General features: G+C 34.9%; 1 protein-coding gene and 1 non-coding gene across 10 annotated transcripts in view; both read right to left on the reverse strand.

Annotated features, from left to right (window-relative positions):
* Nucleotides 1-1,709: 1,709 nt before the first annotated feature.
* The window catches only part of LOC120412358 (sodium-dependent neutral amino acid transporter B(0)AT3), a 69,253-nt gene continuing 48,496 nt past the window's right edge, over nucleotides 1,710-22,466 (reverse strand). For 6 of the 9 annotated variants that reach the window (XM_039572773.2, XM_039572776.2, XM_052707183.1 and 3 more), the window contains exons 4-12: nucleotides 22,008-22,240; nucleotides 17,398-17,972; nucleotides 17,191-17,338; nucleotides 16,922-17,123; nucleotides 16,702-16,861; nucleotides 16,481-16,643; nucleotides 16,222-16,422; nucleotides 11,777-11,845; nucleotides 10,030-10,547 (exon numbers count right to left, since the gene is read on the reverse strand). In XM_039572773.2, the coding sequence (XP_039428707.1) occupies nucleotides 10,353-10,547; nucleotides 11,777-11,845; nucleotides 16,222-16,422; nucleotides 16,481-16,643; nucleotides 16,702-16,861; nucleotides 16,922-17,123; nucleotides 17,191-17,338; nucleotides 17,398-17,972; nucleotides 22,008-22,240 (1,946 nt within the window). In that variant the 3' untranslated portion in view covers nucleotides 10,030-10,352. Of the gene's footprint in view, nucleotides 5,299-10,029; nucleotides 10,554-10,579; nucleotides 10,876-11,776; nucleotides 11,846-16,221; nucleotides 16,423-16,480; nucleotides 16,644-16,701; nucleotides 16,862-16,921; nucleotides 17,124-17,190; nucleotides 17,339-17,397; nucleotides 17,973-22,007; nucleotides 22,241-22,466 lie in introns of those variants that run through there. The other 3 variants (XM_039572782.2, XM_039572781.2, XM_039572779.2) reach the window with 3 other exon arrangements.
* Nucleotides 21,809-21,881, reverse strand: Trnav-uac (transfer RNA valine (anticodon UAC)). Its single transcript has one exon. It is a non-coding gene; the product is annotated as a tRNA-Val (tRNA).

Below are 22,466 nucleotides of genomic sequence, written 5' to 3' on the forward strand. Positions count from 1 at the left end.
ATATTTTCAAATCTTTGAAACATCTCTGTAACAATCTTTTGTTCAAAATGGTATAACTGCTTCTTATTTTAAAATCTTTTTCTTGCTAAATGTTAGCCCTAAAATAAAAAAAAATTCTTTAAAATAACGTAAAATTTATCAATGGTAATCTTGCTTATACAACCTTGAGTACCATCCAGGAAGAGAGGCATCCGATTGCAGGACAATCCAAAATGAAGACTCGATTGGGAAAATATTCTTCCTAATACCCAGATATGGCAGAGAATCGTTGCAACGTCCGGAGAATAAAGTCGAATAAATGTTGAACGCCTTTCGAAACTTTGTTGCACAAAGAAAAAAGTCTGTGAAAGCCATGAGTAAAAAGGAAATATTGACAACCGGAGAGTACTAGTATTAGTATTTTTGGAGTAAATCAAATCCAAGTGACCATCGAGGAACGAATTCATTGAGCTAGGACTAATATTGAGACAAGAGAAGCATCGAAGTATGCAGTTTGAAGAAACTGAAAAAATCATCGATGGATGGAGCAATATTGAGATAGCGAAGATCGATAACCACAGCATGACTGTGTTTCTCGATACAAGTGCATAAAAGATGAACTTTTCAGCACTGTTATTTTTAGTGATGGTAAGTAGGTCAGGCAACAATTCTTAAAACGAATTAAGAAAAGTAAATATCTTCATCGTCACCCCCTGATGCAGCTAAAGCCATACGCGTACGGTGCATGTACTTGGAAAGGATTTCGGATCATTGACTAACCTTAAAAATATCATCTTCTTAACGAACTATATTTTCCACGTTATTCCTCCATTCTCAATGTGAAGTAGTTCCTTAAATAATAACCATCAGTTTTTTTTTTATTTTTATCTGTTTTTTCCTTGTTTCAAGTTTTTTTTTTGCTTCTTCTTTTTGTCTGTTATGCTGGTAGTAATTTCAATTTACACTATTTGCAACATGTGATTTCTATTAGGTAATAAGATATAGAGCGTCATTCTGAGAGAACCTGTGAGTTTTTGATGAGTTTTTTTTTCTGTTTCACTAGGGTTGGGATTGCAATTTGTTTCTCAAAAAATGGCAACGTAAAATATTTATGAGAGGGGTTGGCTGACCTGTAATGACGGGTGTTTCCTCGCGCGATTTTTGTTTCAGGTTTTGTTGTTATGGTGGGAATTTGGGATATTTTAAATTTGTTATGATTACGTACTTGGTTGGGGTTTTGAAGCTTACTTAACTTTTTCGAAAAACGCAAATTTCGTTTTAATTTTGTTATACAACAGACGATTAAACGGGGAGGATAGTTTGAGATCTTCCATGAAGATCGACGTCCACGCACAATCAGTAGCTTTTTCCTACACGATAAGGTTTTTTTTTGTTCTTTTAAAGGGTTAGTTTTTCTTTTCTTCCTAATCAGTGCTAAATGCTTATCAGCGCCCCACGGCAGCGGGGATGAAAAACGAGGGGTTAAAACTCACAATTATTTGGATTCCTGCTTTTCTCTCTGCGTGTGGGAAGCTTTTTCAACCAAGCTTCCCTCCGGGCCTTGCCTCACAGATCAAATCGCTTTATGGCATCATCATCTTATTTTTTTTTTAATTTTTAAGGGGAGATTAGCGTTCAAACGTCAGTAAACTCGTTTTGTTCAACTCTCTAAGGTGATATTATATAATAACATGGTTTTTACTTTTCACCCGAAGGCAAAATTCGCAATCTTTTCACGAATGTGTTTGTTTTGTAAGCCACAATTAGTTTTTTGTTTTTTTTTTTCATTTTCATATAAGCTTAGTTTTTTTCTTTGTTAAACGTTTTTTTTCTTCTAATTACAAGTAGTGTAAACCAGTGTATGTGTTTTTTCTTGAGGATGATTTTATCTCTCTTTTGCGAGTTTTCGAAATACGAAAAATTAAAAACAGTAATGAATTGAATCACCCTGGTTGCTATCGAGTCTTTTAATTTCAATCGTCATTCATGGTGTGAAGAAATCAAAAACGAAGATTATTGCAGAGCACCAGCAGTCGACAGAATTGCATTCTTGAACTTCTGGGCAGCGCCCATCACTATTGTTCTCTCTGCAGCTTCCTCACAGAGAGCGTAACTTTGACTCTCTCTCGCTTCGAAGCGAGAGAGTGAGCTGTTTTAGGCTCTCTCAAAACGGAGCGTTCACGAGAGTTTAAAATGCAATTCTGTCAAACTTTTGCAGCGATTAAAAGAATTTTAACGATGAAATTGTGAATTGGTAAATGCTGCGATTTCGGTTGATTTTTAACTGTTTTATGGTAGCGTTCGTTTGTCTCTCCGGTTAAGCAATTGACGTAAGGATTTGTTATTTTTTTCTCAGCTTATTTGATGCTCTATCTATTTTCGCTAGTGCTTGTGATTAGTCTAAATTTTCCAACAAGATTTGCCTGATTTTCGAACATTTTCGGGGTTGCGGAATTTTGCCTGTGTTGGACTTGTAATTGCTTCTGTTGTGTGTGTGAGTGTTTTCTGTGTTGGGGTTGACGTTAGTTTGAACATGGGTTTTTGTAGTTAATTTGTCAATTATTGAAATAATAACAATAATGTCAGGGTATAAGTTTGGCCTTAACGCTAGGTTCGCTCACAGTCGTTACATTGTTTCATATTTTTAGTTTTACTTAATGATTCTGCGTGTGTTTGTATGTGTTTGTGTTTCAATGAAAATATACTCGTTATTTCAACATACACATGACAAGAAATATTATGGAAGATTTCTTACTTTGGTAGTGAACGTAAACTGTCCTTAAAAATTTGCTTGTCTCAGATTCCCAACAACTCGACAGTTCTCACGCTCTCCCATTTAAAATGAAACTCTCAGAAGAAGAGAAGATTTGAGTGATAACCGAAGAGCGAATTTCTTTCTGAGAGGAATCCTTCACAATTCAATTTGAATGAACAGCTTATCGTCGTTTAAATTATTTTCTCTACAATTTATTTAATTTTGTTAGGCTCAGCACAAGTTAGATTTGAGCTTAGAGTGCATTTTTTAGCGTTCATATAGAATGAAACAAATTTCGCATATTGCTTTGCATCATTTTTTTTTGTTTCCAAAAAACACACCTTATACTCGCAAGTGCTATAAAAATTTCAAGATTGTTCCATTTTCTCATATATTGCATCTAAAAATCGGTTTGAACAAAACAAAAACATAAACAATAGAAAAAAAGACAACAAAACAGCAGTGAGATAATACTTGATGAGCAAAAATCGTTTTCGTCGGCGTCACTGCGCCAAGCGAGTGACACCTTTTTTGTTTTTGTTTTTTGTTTACTAAAGCCTAAGCGTTAGCGTCAGTTTAACAAACAATAGGGCATACGATTCGTGTGAGTGTGAGTGACTGCGCGTGTAAGAGTTTCGTGAGAGAGTGTGTTTTGTGTTTTTGTGTAATGTTTATCCATCAAAGTACGTTCTAGTCAAAGTTTGTTCATATTTTTCTTTCAGTGTGAGTGTGTGTTAGTGTGGTTAAGGTACTCGTGGAGGAGTGATATTTTTGTTTTATGTTTTTGTTTCTCAGTTTTATTTTTGCACGTAAAGTATAGCGTGGTTCTAATATAGAGTCGTTTTTTTTACTTTTTTTGGGGACTTAACTCTTAAAACATTAACTTACAAGCTACACTCTCTTCTTGTTTTTTTTGTTATTAAATATAGTATTGATCACAATGTTTATTGTTTTTCATCCTTTTCCTTGTGTCAGTAATTTCTTCGCTAGAAAATAAATAGTTTTATCGAATAACTTAGAGGGAAAGGAACATTATGTACAACTGTATGCTGCTCGGTTTTTTTGTAGTTGTGCATGTGTGCAAGTCAGATTTTGTGTAACATTTCTTTTTAAAACTTAAATAAAATCGCTCCAAAGTTGCTTCAGTTGCCTTTATCGAAATATTACACCCATGGCTTAAGCTATGGATAACAAAAGAACCATCCTACTACTACTAATGATATTTTTTGTCAGATTTTATTTAAGACTAACACCTAATCTCACGTCTCTCATAAGTTGCTCTCAGTGGCTACGGTAATTTGAAATACTTTTTTCTTTCCATTTTTCGTTTGATTTTAACTTCTTCTACACATGTTTTTTTTCGTTAAACGCGCTTTCGATACTTACAAATTATATCACCTATTACAAACCAAAAACGAGGAAATAAATTCGTGGATCAACTTGAACAAGACTACTTTTCCGTTTAGAAAATCAATTACACAATTTTTTGGTTACTTTTTGTTCGCTCCAGTATAACTAGCATTTGTATGCTTGGTTTTGAGTAATATCAAGTTATCTTGTTAAGCTTATTGTTTTCGTTTGTATTTCTTTGTTGTTGCTGTTGTCGATAAAATTATAGTTTTGTTTTTCATTTTCAAAAATCGGGAAGGGGCTTTTGACGATTGATAACGATGATGTTCAGAAACCAAACGAGCCAACCAAATAAATTAAGTTAACTTTCGTACTTGCAGAAACTCTGCAGCAGCTGCGGAAAATCTGCAGAGCAAGGTAGTCGTGGAAGCTGCGAGAGAACGCAGCTGCGCGGGAAGAGAAAGAGAGAAGCAAAGAGGAGCGAAAACGGAATTTTACTTGGGAGAGAGATTTTCACACCTCTCGCGTTGGTACGCTTACGTGATTTTCTGCAAGTACCGAACTATTTCTAATTTACTCTTTTTGGCCTTTAAGTAATACTAGTGACTACACAGGTTTTTGGTTGCAATTTTTACTAACATTACGCTTATCATTACGGGATTTCCTCTTTCTTCGTTACATTTGCTTCAAGTTTACCTCCTTACTAATTTACATTCATATGTACAAACAACTGATTAAGGTTAGAATCGAAACTAAAATCAACCAAAAATACACTGAAACCTATTTCCAAAAAGCCATAATCTCTCACACAAGAAGCGAAAACGTTTTTCTTTTTCTCATTCTGTACACGTCTAGTTAGAAATCTAAAAAAACAGTATAAAAATATAGCTGAGCTTGTGGTAATATTAAGTAGTACTAGTGTAATAGTCCCCTTGCCCTGCTGCTGCCCCTCCACCTCCTTTCCACCCCGCGTCATCCCCCTACAGGTCCATCACCTCCATGCTGAAGGGTTTCTTCCGGGCCGGGCTCGCCGCCAACGGGTTCGCCGTCAGGTGGTGCTGGTTCTTGAACTGGAACGTCTGGGCTTTCGGGGTTTGGCCCTGCTTGGCCAGCATCTTGCCGATGGTCGGCGGCTCGTCCTCGTCGTCACTGTCGCTGCGCACGTTCACCGGACCACCCAGGGCCGGCCCGCTGAAATCATCGTCATCGTCGTCCTGTTGGGGTGAGGGTGGGAGAACGAAAAATACGGTGTTAGAATTGGTCAGAATAAAACTCTTTGAAAAATGCACTAACAAGTGCTGCCAGCCAACCACTCTAGATCGTGCACAGTGAATAATGCCGTTTGAGAAATTATACAAATATCACTAATTGAACATAATTGAATTGAAACTTAAGGTTTATTTAAAGTCAATTTGGAAATTTTGGTCAATTTTTTGTCATTTTTGTAATTTTTGTAATTTTGGTCATTATGACCATTATGACCATTTTGGTCATTTTTGTCATTTTTGTCATGTTGGCCATTTTGCCCTTTTTGGTAATTTTGGTCATTTTGGTCATTTTGGTCATTTTTGTCATTTTGGTCATTTTGGTCATTTAGGTCATTTTGGAAATTTAGGTCATTTTGGTCATTTTGGTCATTTTGGTCATTTTGGTAATTTGGTCATTTTGGTCATTTTGGTCGATTTGGTCAATTTGGTCAATTTGGTCATTTTGGTCATTTTCGTTACTTTGATCATTGTGTTCATTTTGATCATTTTGGTCATTTTGGTCATTTTGGTCATTTTGGCCATTTTGGTCATTTTTTTCATTTTGGTAATTTGGTCGATTTGGCCATTTTGGCCATTCTGGTCATTTTGGTCATTTTGGTCATTTTGGTCATTTTGGTCATTTTGGTCATTTTGGTCATTTTGGTCATTTTGGTCATTTTGGTCATTTTGGTCATTTTGGTCATTTTGGTCATTTTGGTCATTTTGTGTCATTTTTGTCATTTTTGTCATTTTTGATCATTTTGATCATTTTGGTCATTTTGGTCATTTTTGTCATTTTTGTCATTTTTGTCATTTTTGTCATTTTTGTCATTTTTGTCATTTTTGTCATTTTTGTCATTTTTGTCATTTTTGTCATTTTTGTCATTTTTGTCATTTTTGTCATTTTTGTCATTTTTGTCATTTTTGTCATTTTTGTCATTTTTGTCATTTTTGTCATTTTTGTCATTTTTGTCATTTTTGTCATTTTTGTCATTTTTGTCATTTTTGTCATTTTTGTCATTTTTGTCATTTTTGTCATTTTTGTCATTTTTGTAATTTTTGTAATTTTTGTAATTTTTGTAATTTTTGTAATTTTTGTAATTTTTGTAATTTTTGTAATTTTTGTAATTTTTGTAATTTTTGTAATTTTTGTAATTTTTGTAATTTTTGTAATTTTTGTAATTTTTGTATTTTTTGTATTTTTTGGAATTTTTGTAATTTTTGTAATTTTTGTAATTTTTGTAATTTTTGTAATTTTTGTAATTTTTGTAATTTTTGTAATTTTTGTAATTTTTGTAATTTTTGTATTTTTTGTAATTTTTGTAATTTTTGTAATTTTTGTAATTTTTGTAATTTTTGTAATTTTTGTAATTTTTGTAATTTTTGTAATTTTTGTAATTTTTGTAATTTTTGTAATTTTTGTAATTTTTGTAATTTTTGTCATTTTTGTCATTTTTGTAATTTTTGTCATTTTTGTCATTTTTGTAATTTTTGTAATTTTTGTCATTTTTGTCATTTTTGTCATTTTTGTCATTTTTGTCATTTTTGTCATTTTTGTCATTTTTGTCATTTTTGTCATTTTTGTCATTTTTGTCATTTTTGTCATTTTTGTCATTTTTGTCATTTTTGTCATTTTTGTCATTTTTGTCATTTTTGTCATTTTTGTCATTTTTGTCATTTTTGTCATTTTTGTCATTTTTGTCATTTTTGTCATTTTTGTCATTTTTGTCATTTTTGTCATTTTTGTCATTTTTGTCATTTTTGTCATTTTTGTCATTTTTGTCATTTTTGTCATTTTTGTCATTTTTGTCATTTTTGTCATTTTTGTCATTTTTGTCATTTTTGACATTTTTGTCATTTTTGTCATTTTTGTCATTTTTGTCATTTTTGTCATTTTTGTCATTTTTGTCATTTTTGTCATTTTTGTCATTTTTGTCATTTTTGTCATTTTTGTCATTTTTGTCATTTTTGTCATTTTTGTCATTTTTGTCATTTTTGTCATTTTTGTCATTTTTGTCATTTTTGTCATTTTTGTTATTTTATGTCGTTTTTGTCATTTTTGTTATGTTTGTCATTGTTGTCATTTTTGTCATTTTTGTCATTTTTGTCATTTTTGTCATTTTTGACATTTTTGTCATTTTTGTAATTTTGGTCATTTTGGTCATTCTGGTCATTTCGGTCATTTTGGTCATTTGTCAATTTTGGTAATTTTGGTCATTTGGGTAATTTTGGTCATTTTAGTCATTTTTGTCATTTTTGTCATTTTTGTCATTTTTGTTATTTTATGTCGTTTTTGTCATTTTTGTCATGTTTGTCATTGTTGTCATTTTTGTCATTTTTGTCATTTTTGTCATTTTTGACATTTTTGTCATTTTTGTAATTTTGGTCATTTTGGTCATTCTGGTCATTTCGGTCATTTCGGTCATTTTGGTCATTTGTCAATTTTGGTAATTTTGGTCATTTGGGTAATTTTGGTCATTTTAGTCATTTGGGTCATTTTGATCATTTGTCAATTTTGATCATTTTGGTTATTTGGGTCATTTTGGTTATTTGGGTCATTTTGGTCATTTTGGTCATTTGGGTCATTTTAGTCATTTTGGTCATTTTGGTCATTTTGGTCATTTTGGTCATTATGGTCATTTTGGTCATTTTGGTCATTCTGGTCATTTGGGTCATTTGGGTCATTGGGGTCATTGGGGTCATTTGGGTCATTTTGGTCATTTTTGTGATTTTTGTCATTTTTATCATTTTTCAAACGATAAAGATTTTACTTTTTTTTTAAAGCTGAGTCTGTAAACAGGTTTTAGAAAAGATCGAACAGCTGAAATAGTGTCTAGTGAATGAAAAGTAAAAACAAACATATTTTGTAAATATAGAAAAGTTATCATAAGTATACGATTGTAACAAACTTTTTGTTGTAATTGTAATAAAGAAAATAAATCAGTATCAATACATTAAATTAGCAAAATATTAAACGATTAGGATAGACGGATTGTTATATATTCAAAAATAAATACACAAGAAGTCAAGGCATATAATTGTTTTGTAGAGTTTAAGTTTTTTGAAGATTGCACAAAACCCAATAATTATTATATTATTTGAACAATTCATACAACAGTGCAAGAGATTCCAAAATTAGTAGCGGTCCTTAAAATGCAACACTTAAGTTTGAAGATTTTAAAAAGTTAAAAAAAAAACAAAATAAAACTTGAAAAAAAAAATAATGTTCAATCGATAAATTTAGATATCTTGCACCGTTTTCGAGATTTATCTACTAAACATTATTTTGTTGTTGATATCGTGACTTTTTTTTTCTACAATAAAACATGACCAAGCTTGACCATATCTGAAAAAAAAATGTTTTCATCGCTATCTTGTTGATGTAGAGACTGCATCTCTGCAACCATCGGTCCAATTTTCAATATATTTGATGCAAATTTTTAGGAAATTTTCTGATCTTTTCAAAAAACATTTCAGAGAGGGTCAAGCATATATAAAAAAGTCAACTTATCACCCAAAAATCAATTAAATTGTATGAACTGAAAAACGATGCACGATATTGAATTTTCTGCAAAGCACTTTTCGACTGCAAATTTAATTCTACATTCAAAAACTTTTCGACTTTATTGATCGTTTTAAAAAAAATCCAGATTGGCAACACTGCTAAATGCATTTTGACCAATTTGTTGTAAAGGTCAAGAGATGGCATTTTTTGTTATCTTAAACATATTCAAAAAATGAGATTTTCAAAAATAATTATTTTGCGTAATCTATTTTTTGTGTGAAAAATCGAATTAAAAAATCGGCTATTTTTTAAGAGTGTAGCGTTCTCAAGATACAGCTTTTTGGACATATTGAAAGCCTGTCAAAATTGTATGAAAAAAATGGACAGTTCAATTATGCAAATGGACTTCTTTGGCCATAGTATGTATTCAATAACCTGGTTCCATTTTGTATCTCATTAAAAAAAATGAAATCTTTAGCTCTGTTGTTTTGTTTAGTTACATCAATAGTTTAAGAGATGTCCAGAATATTTATTTATGGTTAGATTTGTAGGATCGGTGTAAAAGTGTCACTATGTCAATTTTGATTCTTTTTATAATAAAACAACACAGGCGTAATAAACGGTGTCAAACAATCAAGATTTCACTGTAAAGAGGAGTTATTCATTACATGCATTGTTTTCGTGAATACAGAGCGGATTCACTGATTCGAATGAGCTAATCCAGATTTGCTTATTGGAACGACTGACAGCTGTCAAATGCACAAAATCACGTGATTGGTAAACGTCGAATAAAGAAGTCAATTAGCTGACATTCGGATTAGAGAAGTTCGAACTAGCGAACCCGCTCTGTAATGCGACCTAGAAATGAATTATTTTTGTATTTTGAAAACGGGATTAGGATAAAACAAATTTTAATAGTGATTTGTGAAAAAAGTTTGTGTTGTAGGTGAAAAACTAGACAAATAGCAACATTCAACATGATTCGCATGCAATGGAGAAAATCAAACACAGAAAAAAAACAAGCAGCTTCGTTGAACAACATAAAACATAAAACAATCAACAAGCAAGCACAGAATTATGGTTAAACAGATTAAACGGTGAGGAACAACTAGAATATCGATTAGTGAAGCTATTAATTACCATATTGTCAAAAAATCGTTTTCTCCCTTTAAAACATTGAGCTCGTCAGCTAGCGCGATTCATCCACGTGCGTGTTTTTTTTTTGGGTGTGTTTGTGGTTATTTAGCTTTTACTGTGTGTGTTAGTAATAACACTTACAACACATATAAAAGGGGGTGTTGAACGGGCGGATGAGGGTTTTTGGGGTTGTTTTTTTTTGCTGTAACGTTTTTTTGTTTAATTTTTTCACATCTATTGGTGTATGGTTCAATTTCTTTGTCGAGCATAATTTTGTTAATTTTTGTTTGTTTGTTTTTTGTTGCTGTTTGTGTATCGCAGATTTCATCAATATTCTTGTTGCGTTGCGTTAACGTTATTGGCTTGTGCTTCTTCGTGTTTACTGGCGCTGTTGCTGTTGTTGTTGTTGCTGCTGTTGCCGTTTGTTACTTCCGGTGGTGGCCAGAATCGGCTTCAGGGACGACGCCGTCGTGGTAGTCGTCACGATCGTCACCGAGTTTGGCGGCGAGGTTAAATGTCTGGTTCGGTTCGTCGTCGTCGTCGTCGCGGCCGCACTACTGTCATCCGTTTTGGTCTATAACTTTCAAAGATTCAACGAAATTTTCATGTCAATTATCCTTTTTGCGTCCGGGCGAAACTAGGTAGATGACTCTATACGAGATGACCTGCTGTATTTTTTTTGGTTCTACACATTCAGATGATGATTGTGGATGCTCTACACAAAACGCTATTGAGAGGGGGTTTTGAAACGTGCCAAACTAGCACGTGTTTACGGTCGGGTCTAGAGAAAGAGAGAGGGGGAGGCAGGAGAGGAAGCAAATTTGGTTTTTTCGATTGATTTTAAAGATTTGCAATTTTAAATTTAATTTATTCCAATCAGAGGACATAATTTATGAGCGAATCTATTGAGCGCGGAATGATGCCAGAGGAGAGGGGGCAAGGGGATGAGAAATGAGACGGAAACGTTGATTAGTACATGAGTTAGTAGTTCGTGAAGGGGGAAATTGCGAATGATTTTCGTAATGCGGGTTAGTATTAACATACACCTTATCACTGTAAAAAAAACAATTTGTTTTATTTTTTTTTACACATTCTAGATTAAGACAAATAGAATAACAAGCACAGAACAAAATAATGTTAAAATAATAATAATTATTATTTTGACTTGTTTTTGACAAATTAAATTCACTGAAATCATTTTAGAGTCAATTAACTGATTTCTCTAAAACTTAATTTTAATTTTTTTAAACAAACTTTGAATTTGACTGCAAAAAAATACGATACTACCCGGCATTACGGTTAAGCTTGTTACTTGAATAATTCCAACCCTACTAGTTAGATAGGGTTGAAAATAATCGCGCAATATTTTGTGACTGATGTGCAATTGAGATTGTTGCGGAATTATTTCAAGTTGTTTAACTTATCATTCTATAATGTTCAAACCATTTTACTTCTACGCAGTTAGTTTTAAGACGTCTTTTAATCAGTTAAACACACTTTATCCAAAGATTTTCTAAGAAAATTACAAAAAAAGCATTTTTGCTAATCCACCGACCTACCCGACCAAAAGTGTCCAGTCAAAAATAACACAATTTGTTCTTCAACAATCTCACTCGCACATCTTTATGATCAAATGTCAGACGAAAACAGAGCACACTATGATTGCTTGCATCAATGAGTATGAGGTTCAGATACGATATCGCATTCTCATGAAATGACTTGAAGCATGATGATCTCTGACATTGTTTATTAGATGAAAACTAGTGATGACGGGGACGCGCGGCACCGCGAAGCTTAACTTACATCAAAATCTCCGATCGTGAACCGTGTTCCTGCCAGCGACTGCGGCGGTGGCAAATCGGGACTGACCACCTGTGTTTGCGTTTTCAGTGTGTTTGTGTGGCATGTTTTTACAGCGTGTGTTTTTATTGGTTCGTCGGCGCACGTAGAACACAGTTTGTTACGCAACAGCGAGCAACAAGGAGCGTTTTTGGTTCGTTAGCAATGGTATGATTTGTTATTGTTTATGATTTGGCATTAAATGGGATTTGGTTGGAAGACATATTAGCGTATATAAAAGAGAGAAAAAGAGAATGACAGTTGGAAGTTTTGCGTTAGTTTTTGTTAGTTTACACACGATCAAGAAACACAGTTTGTTCTGGGGGATGGGTTTGAATGTGTCGAGTTGAAAACAAAGTTTGTACAGAAACGAATCGGGTTTAAAAAACTCAAACGGGAAATTAAACGAATCCTACAAGTCAGCACACGGAATGAAAGCTTTGCTATGAAGCACTTGAGACGGGAACTGCAATGAATTCGATGGGCGCCACATTGCAATCACATTGGCTGTCATAAACAGGACAAAATACATATTCTTGACGGGTTTTGCGGTGAATGATGTTGGTGGTGGAAGGCCATGATAAATAGTTTGCACATTGCAAACGGATAAAAGTCACTGCCAACTGCGATCCTTCCAGGACATCGTCGAAGAAGGGGTTTCCTGCCAGCAGTAAAATTTACCATCGTACGTTGTAATGTATCTCTTATGTCATGGCAAACCGAGACTGCATTCGGCGACCTTTACCATTTCTACATATCCTGTGAGGAATGCGTCGTATAAATTTTACGTCAAACTGTAATTCGTTGTGTCAATGAAATGACTTTCTGCAGCGGAGCTCATCTTTTTTCTAGATTATTTCTTATGCCTTTTCGAAGAGGACGATGATTTCCCAGAACTAGCCCGGAATGTTACACCAAGTAAGCTACACGGCACTTGTTGAAGTGTGACCAACGAAAAATAAAACGAATTCACATCCAATGGTGATTTTTGTACACGTGGTGTGTGGGTGGCTTTGTGGGTGGGTGTCAGCACGGTACAGTTTCATGTGTGTGGCTGGACATTGCACAGAGCAAAAGTGGTGCACGTGCGTTTTCAATGTGAAACAGAGTGTCAGAGTGGTGTGGTTGTGTAGGGAGTAAATTTAGTAGTGAGAAAAAATTTGATCGGTGAAGTTTTGAGAACAGTTTTTTCACGTTTTTAATCATTTATATAATTTTTTGTTTTAATTTAATAATTCAACTTGGAATCTACTTTTTGAGATTCTGATAAAATGATTTTGAGAAAAATAACTAAAAACATATAACTGATTTTTTTTTATTATTTTATATTATTGAATGTGCTCAATGCTCAATACAAGATCATATTTTGTTAAAATTACTGTGTTACTTCTGATTGAAATTTACAAAACAAATATTTATTTTCAGTATACTCATTACGAGACGGAATTCTACAACATGTTTTGTTTTAAGTTACACAGTAAAAATAATGTTAAAATTAACTCAGGGAATGCTGACGGATCAGAAACATTATTATTTAATATTACCTGAAAAAATGTGTAAATTTACATATTTTTATGTGTAATTTAACTCGTCGCAAACAAACTGTTTGATAAATAAGAGGTTGCATTTTTTTTAAATGTATTGTTTACTAATGTTTATTTTAAGTTAAGCTAGGAAAGATTTCGACGTTTTTGACTAAAACCAGGTTATGCAAAGTTTTGTAATTTTTGTCCTGTATCTTGTAAAGTTTTCAATATTTAAAAGTGTTTTAAAGGTATCTACACAGTAATTTTCTTGTAAATTTGGAAGGTGTAATTTTGGAAGGTTCAACATTACCTCTTTTATGATGCAATTTTACCTCAATTTAGACTGAAAAAGCGACATTACAACAGAAAAGTGGTAAAATTACACATTTTCAGGGGTTAAATTACACCTTTTTTTCTGACATAAAAAATGTACCCCTTCCCAGTTGTAATATTATCATGCTTTTTTTTCTGTGTATAAGATAAAGCCAGTTTAAATCCGTACAGTAGTAAATTTAAAAAAGGCGATTACTAGATATCACACGGATAATAAATTTTATTTTTTTTGAAATATGGAAACTGCACTTTTTTTTATCAAATTAATAAGTAACAATTAATATCTTGGTGCAACTCTTTTTTGGATAGCACTTTACCAGAAATGGTAACCATATTTTCAAGAATTAATCATTTGACACATCATACTATCTACACAAGAGAAAAGAGAAAAACATGAATAAAATTTGATTGTAAAAAATCACATCTTTCAAAATACACTAAAATTACACAGAATTGGAGAAACACACATACAAAGTAAATGTAAAATCATGATAATATTAAAGTATATGTGGAGAGATTTTGTGTCTGCAAAAATGTGTAATGATACTTCGAAAAATGTGTAAATTTACATCTTTTTAAGAGTAGTTGCGTTTTCACACATAAATTGATGTAGATTAACATCGAAAAAGAAGTTACCAAAAAGAAAAAATATCAACATTCCAAAATTTAACAGTGCATTTTGAAATAAAAACAGTGCATTTTGGAATAATACATTAAAAGTACTGGGTCATTTGACCGTGACTTCTTGCTGGCTGCATGCCCTGTATTAGCGCTTCAACTTTGTAAGCGATAGGTCGGGAGTTCATTGAGAAGAAAATAATAAATCCAGATTTTATTTCAATTATCATAAAATGTGTTGTCGTTTGCATTGTTATTTTTGAATAATGTACACAGTAAAAAAGAGTGTAGGTACACCCAAAGGAAAAATATATCTCAAAATCTGCAACAGTGGATTTGCTGCAGAAAATGTTATATTTTATTACATTTTTTGCAGCAAGCCCATAGATCTTTTTTGCCCGCGTGTAAATACATCAGCGATCTGCAGTTCTCACCAACACATAAAATGCTGGTGCGTCCCCGAGCAACACTTCAGAGAGAACATTATGTTCGCGCTCTGTCCCTCACCATTCATCAAGCGTCCATGGCGCGGTGGTAGCGTGTCGGATCAGCAACCTAGAAGTTGATGGTTCAATCCTCGTTCTGTAATGATTTTTTTCTGCAATACAATCAATCTGCCGTCGGTAATGTCGATAATTGTCGGTAACGAGCAAAAATGTCATACCCATATATCGCAGAAAATGCATGAGGACAGATTTCATGCAGATTCTGATATACTTTCATGCCGCCATGTATCACAATCATGCAACCGCCGGTTGGGTGTACGATGCCTATATAAATTTTCTCTTTTTTACGTAAATTCATTTAAACTAATGTGTAAGAAATGAAATTAAAAAAAAAGATCACCTGGATTTGACGTACACAAAAAAAGATGGCAATATTCATCAGGAAATGGTGACAGATTTTGTGTCAAAAAATGTGTAATATTACATCAGGAATTGGTGAATATTCATCACTTTCTGATGAATTTTCATCAGGTTCACATTTTTACACATTTTTTAAGTAAAATTTATCATAAAAAGAGGTACTATTCAACCAACCAAAGTTTCAACCTTTCAAAACTATTTTTTTTCTGTGTAAATTAATCTTTACTGGTAAAAATATGTAATTTAGGCGAAACTATCGTATTTTGCTATGTAGTTTAATGTTCACACAATAATGTAGCTAAAATTACTTAACTCGCCATATGTTGTACTCTTTTTACTGTGTATAGAGATCGTGCAAAATATTGATTTTTAGAATACTAAAGCATTCGAAAGTTGAATATCATTGATGATTTTTTAAATCATGGTGGTCTCATTAGAAAAATCTTCAATTTAAATGACATTAATTTAAAAGCTAAATTTTTATATTCCATTTATTTTTATGCCATTCGATTTTTATTTTAGACTTTTAAAAACATTGCACATAACTCAAATAAATCACCAATAAATCTCTTATGATTAAATACAAATGAATCCATCTCCTTACACATAAATCATTCGTCGAAAAACCCACGCCAAACGCCCGAAACATCATTATCAATGAAGCGCTGGTCAAGTTCGCACCCGACTTCATCTATCACGCATTAAAATCAACATAACAACATCGGACGCAATGAACTGTGTTGTGTTTGTGTTTGTGTAGGTCGATGCGTGACTTCGTGAGTGTGTGCGCGTGATGATTTATCACAAAAGGAAAAGTTGACCAAATAATCCGCTTGTAATGCCCGACTCTGTCTTGTTGCTGATGGGAGGGGAAAAAACAAATTCAAACCAAATCGGCAAACATCAACTCAAGTGTGGGAAAAACAACTTTTCTCCGAAAGGCAAAACCGAAAGAATAAATAAATGTGGGTGTGTTTGTCTGTGAGAGTTTTCTTGCCACGTCACGTGGCACTGCTGGGAGAAAACGGAAAGCAAGAAAAAGGGGGAAAGAGAGCATGCTACTTACGTCGTCCTCGTCGATCATCTCCTTGGTGGACGCCGTAGTCTCATTGCGCCGGATCGAGCCCTGGTGGATGTCCAGGTCGACCTTGAGGATCTGGAACCGGCGCAGCAGGAACACCACCGGCATCGGAAGCACGGACGCCAGGATCATGGCCAGGGCGATCCCCATCACCCAGTCCGGGTAGGATTTGTTCTCGGTGATACCCTGAAGGGGAAGATTTGAGTTAGTACCACGTAATTGACGTAATTGACGGTAGACTTACCAGTTCACCGTTCCACGCGGAATACTTGGGACTGCTGAGGATCATACTCAGTACTGAAGATATCAGGATTCCGGTCATGATCACCGGACCGATGTACCTCCACGTCATCTGCCAGTAGATTCCGGGTCGGACTCCAGTCATTTGGTAGATGTCCTCAGTGAACCTGGAATGGGAATTCAGTTAGCTTACAGATCTTCCCCCAAACCTCTACAAAACCCTACTTCTTGTGTCCGTAGATGTAGATGACGGCAATGGTCTCCATGAGAGCCACCACGACCAACCCGATCGTTCCAGCGAACGAGTCGAACATCTTGAGCCAGTACTCGCCGGCACCGGTGGTGAAGATCAATCCAATCGAGAAACAGAACACGCAGACCACACCTGAAAATCAGAAGGTCGTCAAACCAAGAAATACCAAAAAAAAAATCATTCTAAACCTACCCGTCACGTACGGTTTCCGAATCCGCTTGAAGATGTCGATGTCGAATATCGTGCACAGCATACCCTCCAGGATGCCGATCTGGGACCCAAGTCCGAGCGATAGCAGCATCGTGAAGAAGAGAACCGCCCAGAAGGGCGCTCCTGGGAGCTGCACGATGGCCTGGGTGAAGACGATGAAGGCAAGACCGGTGCCCTCGGCGGCCTGCAAGTTGATCAATTGAGAAATTGGAATTAATAGTACCTTCAGGTTAATACTACAAGTAACTCACACTATCCAGTTGATCCTCGAGACTACAATGTTCAAGCGTCCAGTTGGCCGTCGCAACCGGGTCCAGCCCGTACATAACCCGTTCGTACTCGGCATTGTCCACGTGAACCGACGGAAGCAACCCGTGCTTGATCAGGATGTGTTTGTTCCTGTGAAGATTTGAAGACATGTAGATTCATATCCGACCACATCCCAACTCTATTCTTACACCGTGATACACCGGTCCACTCCGACGGTGGCCTTGTACCCGAGGATGGCGAAGATCACGACGCTGGCGTAGACCGCCGTGAAGGCATTACACACCGACACCAGAATGACATCCCGCACGCAGTTGTTCTTCGGCGTATTGTAACTGCCGAACGCGATCAACGACCCGAACGCCAACCCAAACGAGTAAAACACCTGCGTGGCCGCGTCCAGCCACACCGTCGGTTCCAGCAGCTTCTCCACCTTGGGCGTGTACATGTGCATCAAGCCCGCCCCAGCCCCTTCCAGCGTGATCCCGCGGATGAAGAAGATGGTCAGCACGATGTACGGAAACAGCGACGTGAAGTAGACCACCTTGCCCGAGCTCTGGATGCCCTTCATCACGATGAAGAACACCACCGTCCAGGACAGCAGCAGGCAGAGCACGATCCACCACTTGAAGCCCTCCGGTTCCTCGATGCTGGGCGACGCGTCCAGCGTGGTCCGGTACCAGAAGTACGCCGTCTCCGAGGACCGCTCGCACTCGGGCAGGTCGGTGCCGTTGAACTGGGGACAGGTGGACCACGGGAGGGTGACCTGAAGAAAACGAGAAAAATATTTGAGTTTTTGAATGAAATCGTTCTTTGCGATCTGGTTTTCTAAATCATACTCAACATATTATTTTATTCATCTTCAACGTACAAAAATTCATCTGAAACTTTTTATCACTGACTAAAACTATCCTGTATAAATATTTGTATAAATATATGACAATATTTGTGAAAATCAGAATATTTTTCTTCAAACAAAATAGGTAACATTTAAATTTTAAAACTTGAAAGTACTGTTTAACGTGAAGATTTCCATCATTGTCATGATTTTTCCTTCAAAGATAAACATTATGCGTCGCTTTCAATATTTTGACATAATTCCTTCAACAAGTTGTTAAAAATAGTGCCCTACACATGCTGATTCCTTTTGGTAACGATTATCCCAATCCTTGTTAAGTTATGGAAATCGTCATTAATCAATGATTGCTAACTAGGACGTCAATTACTGTGCCACAAAATTATATAAATTTTGATGCACAATTGATTTAGATCAAAAATTCCTTCAGTGGCTTCAAGAAGGCAACAACCGGCACATGCTGATTCCTTTTGGTGCTGAAATTCGTTAAATTGAATTTAATACACAATTTTTTATAGTGATGACTATTTTTTCGAAAATGATCAACGGCTTCACCTTAAATGATTTTTCTTGAAAATGTTACTTTGCACGGTGTGTTTCGTAGAACAAACTTGAGATAAACAAATCGGCAAGTCTGATATTTGGCAGATTGAAAGAAGGGCTTATCCCGACATTCTGCGGGGTTCATCGAAATAATTTATAATTATTTTTTTTTATTTTACAGGATATTTCTTCTTAAAAGTCGCTGAAAATCAATGAAATCTATCAATTTTCTTATGAATATGGGTAATTAGGGTGTAATATCAAAATCGATTTTCCAGCACAGCATTATTTTAGTTCCTTTTGGGGTCCTAAACAACTCCCCAAAGTTTGGGAACGATTGGTTTAGTCCTCACTTTGCGCAAAGCGATTCAATTTTCCATACAAATTTGTATACGAAAAATCATTTTTTTGAATTTTGATTTAAAGTAAAAACAAGTTTCACGCTATACTAAAAGCGGATTCATATTCGGATGCTCCAGGAAGTTGCATTACAACTTTCCCGAAGAGAGTATGGTGCTAACTTGCTCCTATAAAAAGATATAGCGTGTTCAAAACTCGTCCAAAACGTGTTTTTGATCGAAAATCACGTTTTAGACGAGTTTTGAGGACGCTGTATCTTTTTATAGGAGCAAGTTAGCACCATACTATCTTCGGGAAAGTTGTAGAGCACATTCCAGAGCATCCGAATATGAATCCGGTTTTGATTAGCGTGAAACGTGGATTTTTTAAATATCAAAATTCAAAAAAATGATTTTTCCCATACAAATTTGTATGGAAAATTGAATTGCTTTGCGCAAAGTGAGGACTAAACCAATCGTTCCCTAACTTTGGGGAGTTGTTAAGGACCCTATAAGGAACCAAAAAGTTGCTGTGTTAGCCAAATTTGGACAACTTTATTTTTTTTCAGTTGCCCCGACCCTTCTTAGATTTGCGTGAAACTTTGTCCTAAGGGGTAACTTTTGTCCCTGATCACGAATCCGACATCCGTTTTTTTTTAATATCTCGTGACGCGCCCCTCCGACTGTACGCGTACGGCCCCTTCAATTTTTGAACATGCGAAAAAATAGGTGTTTTTCAATAATTTATAGCCTGAAACGGTGATGGGATAGAAATTTGGTATCAAAGAGACTTTTATGTAAAATTAGACGCCCGATTTGATGGCATACTCAGAATTCCGGAAAAACGTATTTTGCTTCGTTAAGTTTTAAAAATTCTCCCATTTTCCGTTCCTCGACTGTAAAAAAATTTCGTTTTCAATAATTTGCAGCCTGAAACGGTGATAAGATAGACATTTGGTGTCAAAGGGACTTTTACGTAAAATTAGACGCCCGATGTGATGGCGTACTCAAAATTCCGAAAAAAACGTATTTTGCATCGAAAAAAAAAACACAGAAAAAGTTTTAAAAACTCTGCCATTTTCTGTTACTCAACTGTAATTTTTTTTGGAACATGTCATTTTATGGAAAATTTAATCTACTTTTCGAATCTACATTGACCCAGAAGGGTAATTTTTTCATTTAGAACAAAATTTTTCATTTTAAAATTTCGTGTTTTCTCTAACTTTGCAGGGTTGTTTTAGAGTGTAACAATGTTCTACAAAGTTGTAGAGCAGACGTCCAAATGCTTTTTCGCAATTTTACATCACCGCCATCTTGGATTTCAAAATTCTAAATCAGTAGATTAGAGTTGTTTAGACGTTATACTTAAACAAATTGAAAAGATTTTGAAAGTGAATATTTTTATAGAAAGGAGCACTTTATCCAATATTGAGTGAAGTGAATTTGAATTAAAAGTTTGAGTTTGCATCTTAAAAATATGTTTTGAATTCGTTTGTAAGAATTTAACAATTAATTTTTTTAAAGTAAAATCATTCAACAAGTTTAAGCCAATTCAGTAAGATTGTAAGATTGTTTTGTTTAAGTATTTACATTATTTTTTAAGATTTCAGTCAATTTAATATATATTTTGAGATTGAATTAATTTCCTTGAATAAACTTTATAAGATTAAGATCAATCTTATTCAAATATTAAAAAGATTTAAATATTTAGTTATGGTTTGCAAGGAGCTATAAATTTGGTACAAGCAATATAACACTGAATATTTTTTTTTAAAGAATAAAACAGATATGAAAATGGTAGGTAACCTTGTTTCATTTGCGAAAATAAAAAAAATGTTTATGATAACTTTTCTACAAAAAGTAGGTACAGCTCACACTCAATTATCCGAAGGCTTTGGCAAACTTTTACTTCGGAAACAGACAAAAAAAAAATTTTTCACTGCCTTTTTTTTATTTTCGAGCTAAAGAATGACCCCTAAACTATTCTAAAGTGATTTTGAATTTTTAAATTCAAGATGGCGGTCAAAATGGTGGTGATAAAATATTGAAAAATGCATTTTTTAATTTAGTGTTCAATCAACCATTCAAGTTTGACTAAAATAGAGCACAGATCTCGAATTTGATATTAAAAATCAGGAAATAATAAAAAAACAAAAAAAAATTTTTTTGTTTATGTTTCGATTATCCATACAAACCTTCGGATAATCGAACTTCGGATAATCGAGGCTTCGGATAATCGAGTCTGGACTGTATTACAAAAATAAAGAGACCAAACAAACGTAAACAATATGATGTGGATAAAAGAACACAGAAAACCATGATATCTCTGGTTAGTTTCCAACATTAATTTGCATTTTTCTCTGAAACAAACTAAATTTTCATTGGAATCTTATACTCATAAAAAGATCGAACATCTTAATTATCTCGATTATCTGAATCTGAAGTCTAATTATCTCGATTACCTGAAGTCTCGTTTATCCCAAGTTTGATTATCCGGAGGTCACCTCACAAACTTCAGGCAATCGATTCACGAAAAAACATTTTAATTATTTTCTTATTTTCAAAGTCAAATTTGAGTTAACCAAATGATACCAAATAAGTCAAATTCGACTGATTGATTAGTGAATATTTTTAAAACCATCACCGCCATATTGGCCTCCATCTTGGATTACATGTTCCAGGATTATTTTAGAGCCATTTTGCATTTTTGACAACAGAAAAAAAAATGTGAATCGATTATCATAACATTCGATTAGCCGAAGTGTTTTTTTGCGAGGACTTCGGATAATCGAGTCTGGGCTATAGTTTCTTATGTTGAGCCATGGTTGATAGATAACTTTCATTCAATAAAAAAAGTTAATCATGTGGTTCCATCCAGGATCGAACTGGAGACCTTCTGCGTGTAAAGCAGACGTGATAACCGCTACACTATGGAACCACCGCATACTCTTTCTTTGCGCACAGCCCGCTGCGATTTTTCTTTTTCTCAATCGCTCAACCGCTTTTTTTTTTACTCAACCCCACCAAGCCCTGCCTAACCAAAGGCGCACACTTCGGAACTCACCCTAAAGCTGTTGAAGAAGTAGAAAAAGCACCAGGTGATGATTACGTTGTAGTAGATGGCCACGAACAGCGTCACGATGCAGGACGAGATGCCGATGCCACCCAGCCAGGGGTGTATCGTGTTCCACACGCCGAGGGCGCCCAGCCGCATCCGTTGGCCCATCCCGAGCTCGATCAGGAACAGCGGGATTCCCTCCAGAATCAGCATTACCATGAAGGGGATGAGAAAGGCGCCTGTTTTAATGGGTAGATGGAGAAACGAAGTTGGAAGGTTAGAAACTTTTGAGGCACGTGGGGAGGATTAAATTGTGGTTAGTTTGAGAGTTGTAGACAGTAGCGAGAAAGTATTCGACATGTCGTGTCAGGAAGTTATGTCTAATCTTAGTCATGCAATGTTATTACAGGGTCGTAATAATCGTTGTACTTATTAAGATGTGCCCAATTTGGCATATTTCAGTTC

This window comes from Culex pipiens, chromosome 2 (assembly GCF_016801865.2).
Source record: "Culex pipiens pallens isolate TS chromosome 2, TS_CPP_V2, whole genome shotgun sequence".
Taxonomy (NCBI): Eukaryota; Metazoa; Arthropoda; class Insecta; order Diptera; family Culicidae; genus Culex; species Culex pipiens.